At 37.1% G+C, this 6,871-nt stretch overlaps 1 protein-coding gene across 1 annotated transcript in view; it reads left to right on the top strand.

Annotated features, from left to right (window-relative positions):
• LOC114042386 (zinc finger protein 271-like) overlaps positions 1-743 on the top strand; it is a 22,126-nt gene extending 21,383 nt beyond the window's left edge. The window contains exon 6 of the mRNA XM_027861070.1: positions 1-743. This exon is cut by the window's left edge and continues 2,030 nt beyond it. Coding sequence (XP_027716871.1) covers positions 1-459 — 459 coding nt within the window. The 3' untranslated portion in view covers positions 460-743.
• The last annotated feature ends 6,128 nt before the right edge of the window (positions 744-6,871 follow it).

The following is a 6,871-nucleotide window of genomic DNA, read 5'->3' as shown; positions in this document are numbered from 1 at the left end:
CAGAGGATTCATACTGGAGAGAAGCCCTTTAAATGCAATGAATGTGGAAAGTGTTTTAGCCAGAAGTCATCCCTCATTGTACATCAGAGAATTCATTCTGGAGAGAAACCTTATAAATGTGATCAATGTGTAAAGGCTTTCATAAATGCCTCCAAACTTTCTGTACATAAAAGGATTCATACTGGAGAGAAGCCCTATAAATGTAATGAATGTGGGAAGGCATTCAGCCGTAGTGCAAACCTTATTGTACATCAGAGGACTCATACCAGAGATAAATCTTATAAATATAATCAACGTCAAAAGTCTTTTGGACAGCCCTCCACCCTTGTACAGAAGAGAATTAATACTGGAGAGAAGCTCTGCAAAGATAACGAGGGTGGGAAAGCCTTCACTCTGAACTCCTGTCTTACTGCACATGAAATAATTCATACTGGAATGAAATCTTCTAAATCTGTTTGAGGTGGGAATGCCCTTAGCTGGAGGGTAGAACTTATCATATATCAGAAAATTAATATTGTTCACGAATCTATAGCATTTAATGCATTTAAAAAACTTTCTCATATCCATCATGTATTACTACACATTAACATTCCAGAACATTCATGGACTGTATTTATTTCTTTAGCCATCCCATAAATGATTGGCAACCATTTTGTTTCCAATTTGCTGCTACCAGAAAAATTACTGCTATGGATATTTTGGTGTACAGTCAATCTTTGAAAGGCAGCTAGGTGGTGTAGTGGATAGAGTGCCAAGCCTGAAGTCAGGAAGACCTGAGTTCAAATCTGGCCTCAGACACTTACTAGCTATGTGATCCTGGGAAATCCTTTAACCTTGTTTGCCTCAGTTTCCTCACCTGTAAAATGAGCTGGAGAAGGAAATGGCAAACCACTACATTATCTCTGCCAAGAAAACCCCAAATAGGGTCAGCAACAATAATCACTTTCTGCATTTAGTACTAGATCTAGCCCAGAAGTGATAGATAGTTTAATAATCTTTCTTAGATCATTCCTTTTTTAAAAATTTTTTTTACAGTTTATTGAATACTAAGTTAGAAGTTATTCTGTACAAAGTGACCAATGATCTCTTAATTGCCCAATCCAATGGCTTTTTATCAAACCTCATCCTTCTTGACCACTCTGCAGCCTTTGATACTATTACCTTCTTCTCAATAATCTCTTCTCTCTAGGTTTTAGGACTATTATCTCCGAGCTCTCCTACTACCAGCTGGCTATCAGTCTCTGCTGGATATTCATCTGGTCATGCCCAGTAGCCATAGGTGTCTCTCAGGGTTCTGTCCTGCGACCTTTTCTCTGTTCCCTCTATATTATCTCAGTTGGTGATTTCATCAGTTCTCATATATTTAATTACTATCTCTATCCTAATGATTCTCAAATCCAATGATCCTGCCCTAAACTCTCTTTTAACCTCCAGTTTTGTATCTCCAACTACCTATTAAACATCTTGAACTGAATATCCAATAGAAATGTTAAACTCAACATATTCAAAACTAAACTCATCCCACTCCTTTGCAGAGGTGAGAGGTTCATTGATGTTGAATATTTCATGTATTATCAGATTTTTTTTTACATACTGATCAGTTTTGCTGTTTCTTCCCCCCCCCTTTTTTTTTCTTTAAAAATATTTGTTATATAAGATGCTTCTCTGGGAGTAGAGAGATGTAGGAACACTGAGACAAATTTTAACAATATAAATTTTAAAATAAAATGTATATAAAATAAAATTACTTAGAGATAATAACTTGATCCCAAAGCATGTGTGGGTCAAAGAACAAATCATAGAAAAATTTAATAAAAAGAAAATGACAGTAGTGAGATAAAATAACATCACTTTTGGCATTCAGACAAAGCAGTCCTGAGGGGAAGATTTATATCTTCAAATACCTGCATCCCTAAGTAAGAGAAAGAGCAGATCAGGAATTGAGTAATGAGTAGAAGAAAAACCAATTTGAAAACTCTAATTAAAGTCCAAACTAGGAATTCTCAAAATCAAAGAAGAGTAACAATTGAAAGGAAAAAAAAAACCCTTTATTAAATTGGTAAATAAAATAAGATGCTCGATTTTGTAGGGAAAAGCAATATTATAGATAAACAATTAGTCTGATCTTACAAAGAGAAAATAAAACCAAATTGTCAGTATTAAGAAAAAGAAATGAGACATCACAACATAGTGGATAGGATATTGAACCTGGAGGTAATCCAGCCTCAAACACTTACTAACTGTATGGTGCTGAGCAAGTAATTTAGACACTCTTGGCTTCTGTTTCCTTATCTGTAAAATGAGGATAATAACTGCACCCCCCTCCAAGAGTTACAATGAGGATAAAAGGCAATAACATGTGTAAAGTTCTTCATAAATATTAAATAGCTACATAAATGCTAGCTTTTTGAGTTATTGATTTGTTATATTTTTTGCAGTTTTATGCCAACATTTTTTCTTTTTTTTATTAATTTATTTTGATTTATCAACAATCACTTCCATAAGCTTTTGAGTTTTAAATTTTTCTCCCCCTCTCTCTCCACCTCCCTCCCCAAGACAGTATGCAATTTGATACAGGCTATACATATACATTCCTATTAAACATATTTTCACGTTAGTGATGTTGTAAGGAAGAATTAGAACCAATGTGAGGAACCACAGGAAAGAGAAAACAAAACAAAATAGAAGGAAAAATAGCAAATTGGTATGCTTCTATCTGCATTCAAACTCCATAGTTCTTTCTTTGCATTTTCCATCATGAGACCTTTGGAGATGTCTTAGATCCTTGCATTGCTGAGAAGGACTAAGTCTATCAACGTTAGTCATTGCACAATGTGGCTGTTACTGTGTACAATGTTTTCCAGGTTCTTTATGCCGACATTTAAATGTAATGGATGAATATCTGCAAAAATGCAAAATGTACATTAACATAAGAGAGAATTTAAGCAAACATATCTCCAAAAAATAATTTGAACCATCCGTCAATGAACTCCTAGAGGAAATTGGATGGTGTGAAATGTATCCAACATTCCAAGAGTAATTAATAACAATAATACTTACATAATACAGGAATGGCCACAAGGGCTGACCCCTTGGAGTATGCACAGATATTGATGAAGCTGATTCTGGAGAGGTATGACTATGTACAATACCTCCATTCAGAACATAGGAAGATTTCTTGACTGTTCCCTGTTGATTTTCTGCAGTGACATAAAGGCATTTATTTGACAGTGGAATTGGAAATGAGAATACATACATATACAGGGTCCAGAGTAACTAATACTCACTCTTTTCCCCGGCACCCTTCAAGTGAGAAGGAAGCAGAACTGTAGGGGCCTGCTTGAAGTAGAGAAGGTTATATGTAGCCATGAAACCTTGGTTCTGATTCTTTGCTTCTTTGGGTTACTCTTTGCTGATGTTAAGGGAAGGAAAACCAGAGATAGAATGGACCAGGTTGCACATCCTTGTGAGCCTTGGAGTATTGGAGGAACCAGCACCACCTAGAGTCCATAACAGAATATGCTGGGAGCTTTTGAAGACGTAGGCCTATCTAGTGAAGGAATAGACCTAAAGAGTTCCCTGCCTGGTCTTGCCCATGGAGGAGTAAACCAGGCAGCTGAAACGTTGTGTCATGGAAGCAAGAGAGTAAGCCTCTACAAGAAAGCAACCTCTACAAGATTGAACCTATTCTCACGGTGGATGCTAGCAGAAGAGGACAGTATACTCCCACTTTCAAAGGCTTTTGTGCCTTAAGTTTTGACACGTCATTGCAGTAAATATGCTTTTGTGAAAGCTCACTCATGGCAACTAGTTATTGTTGATGACAAAACATTAATACATGTGTTTTTGGCACATGCTTGCCAGAAACTAAGTGAGAAATATAGTAGCCCAGCTCTCAGGATATGACCTGCTAGTGGAAGTTGAGTGAGCCTCAGAGCTCTATATGTGTTACGCATAAATTGTTTGCAAAAATAAGCAAAGGAGGGATCCTGCCAAATTCCTTCTACGTTACAAATATGGTATTAATACCTCAACCAGGGAGAGCCGTATTAGAGGATGAATATTGTAGACCGATATCCATAATGAAGCTGAAAACGACAATTTTAAATAAACTATTAGCGAAGAGGCTACAGCAGTACATCTAAAAGATTGTACATTATTGTGAGGTAGGATTTCTACAAAGAATTCGTGGTTGGATCAATAACGGGAACCTTGTGAACACAACAGATCATATTGATAAGAAAAATAATCGAAGTGAGATAATTACTTCGCTAGATAAAGAAAGGATGACCGAAGGAGAGAGAGAGGCTTATGATTTGTGAAACTCCACTTCGTTTAAATCCAAATCACACGCAAGGTGTTGTGAGTTAAACCTCTGCCATATATTTCTTGCATGTGTGCCTCACTATTATTATGGCATAAGTTGAAGCTTACTCCTCCCATAGATGCTGTATGTATTTATGGGAAGGAGTGAATCGGGTTTTAGGGGAATATTTTATATTAACTGTCTTTACCATGTTATCTGAGCATAGTAGTAGCTCTCCTTTGGGGACCCGATCTGCCAATTCGAGCAGAAGTTAGTGAATGCTGATCTTCTTTTTCCTCTTCTTCCTTTTCTTCTTCCCTCAGCAGATGTGGTCCCCCTCCTTACACAGGGTGCTCTGTCCATAGGAATATAATTTTTGGTCACTTATAGTTTATGAGACATTTTGGGGCTTGGGGCCTAGATTTTATTTTTTAATTTCCATGATTATAATATTATTATTATTATTATCTTTTTCAAAAAGCTGAGACAATTTGCTTTTTTGCCCCATGCAGTTTTCATTTATAATTTCTTTAAATATAGCTCTGAACAAACAGGCTTTTAAAAAGGCCATTGTGTTTCAAATGGAGATACTTTGAAACCAAATAACTCTGGCTCTCCATGAATGGTCAATAGTAGCCCCAAGCCTTTGTGACTCATTGTTTTAAGTTTTCAGGGCTTAGACTGAGTGTAAGTAGCAATTGTTTTCTGTTCTGGCTAGAAATATAGATTATTTTATATATATATAATATAATACATATTATATTATATCCCCTCTCAAATTGAAGGTTTTGTAATGGTAAACTGAGTCATCTCTTGTTTCAATTCTTACCTTTCCCTGGGTCATTGAATGGACATTGCCACAAGCAAACTGAGACCTGAGAAAGAATTTAATTTCATTGTTTCTTTTGAAGAACTTAATTTAGGAAGACCCAGGTCACCCACTGCACTAGGGCCATTGCCAGTCATCATCATGACTTTTTTCCCACCACTGAACTTCAGTGACTCTGGAGGAGACAGTGAAGCTGATGGCCTTGTGCAGATCTGCCTCACTTAAAGCCAATTCATGTGCAGGTCAAGATATCACCCTCACGATGATCCTCTTTGAGAATGAAGGATGAACAACAAGAAGATTCAGAAAATACTTTTGACCAAAGTCAATAAATTTTTCTATTAAAAACTTGAGATTGTATAGTAATAAATGGACATTTCCTCTATATGGTATCTAAAATTGAGTCAGCATTATATATGATGGAAATTAACTAGCAATCTTTCCAATAATATCGGGGTAAGGTAGGGAAGGCTGTTATCACCATTATTTTAAAAAAATATCCCTAGACATGTTAACTGTACCAACTAAATATGAAAAATAAATCAAGGGAATAAATTTAGGCAAAAAAGAAACAAAATGATAAATTTGTAGATGATGTGAGGGTCAACAGAGAATTCCAGAGGATCAACTAAAATTTAATTGAAACAGTATCTTCTGAAAAATTTGTCGTGCAGTAATGTCTGGTTCTTTGTGACCCCATTTGGGGTTTTCTCGGCAAAGATACTGGTGTGGTTTGCCATTTCTTTCTCCAGCTCATTTTACAGATGAGGAAACTGAGTCTAAAAGGATTAAATGACTTGCCCACTGTCACACAGCTATTAAGTGTCTGAGGCCAGATCTGAACTTAGGAAGACTAGTCTTCCTGACTCCAGGCCCAGTATTGTGCCACCTAACTCTCCCTTCCGAAACATAGTGGAATATAAAATAGGCCACTCAAATCATCAGATATTCAATATATGACTAACCAAATCCATCAGGAAGAAACAGAAAGATTCCATTCAGAAAAACTAGAGAATGTATAAAGTAGTTAAGAACCCATCGAATAAGACAAACAGAGGAACTATATGAGTGCATCTACAAAATGTTTCTTGCAAAAATCAAGACAGATCTCAATAAGTGGAGAAAAATTTATTGCTCATTGTTGGGATATGCCAATATAGAATATAAAAAATAACAGAACATGGCAAAGTAAAGTCACGGACTCCCTTGAACTTTCCAAATTTCACTTTAAACAATGTTAAAATAATGAATCAAAACAAATTCTGGAACAGCAGAACCAAGAAAAGGACCGGGTGAAACAATTTTCCAGTCCAAAAACAACTTACAGGGTTGGCAGAAAAGGCTATCTCACTGGAGTGAAAGTTGTGCCCAGAGCAGGCCATACCTGGTAAGCCAGCAATAGGCCTCGTAGGCAACTGAATCCATCTTGGAAGCTCATGGAGCTCTCAGCCCACAGACCGGGGGGTTAGACAAATGGTCAGGAGGAGATTATAGGGGACCATTTGCTGGCACTGGATGCAGAATTCTGTTTTATTGCCCATACGCTGTTCTAAGTCACAGTCCCAGGGTGAGGAGGAGGAGTAGAAGCAGGGACCCTGGTCACAGTACCAGGGTGGAAAACTATTTTGTGGTCACTCACAGACTGGAGCACAGGTCAGGAGAGCAGTGATCACACTTCTCCTTAGATCAAAGCACCTTGGAAGAACTGAAAACTTACAGACCCAGAGAAGTAGCTC

The sequence above is a fragment of the Vombatus ursinus genome, unplaced genomic scaffold (assembly GCF_900497805.2).
Source record: "Vombatus ursinus unplaced genomic scaffold, bare-nosed wombat genome assembly UNPS02014417.1, whole genome shotgun sequence".
NCBI lineage: Eukaryota > Metazoa > Chordata > Mammalia > Diprotodontia > Vombatidae > Vombatus > Vombatus ursinus.
Note: the sequence above shows the minus strand (reverse complement) of the source record. Positions and strands in the feature narration are given on the sequence as shown.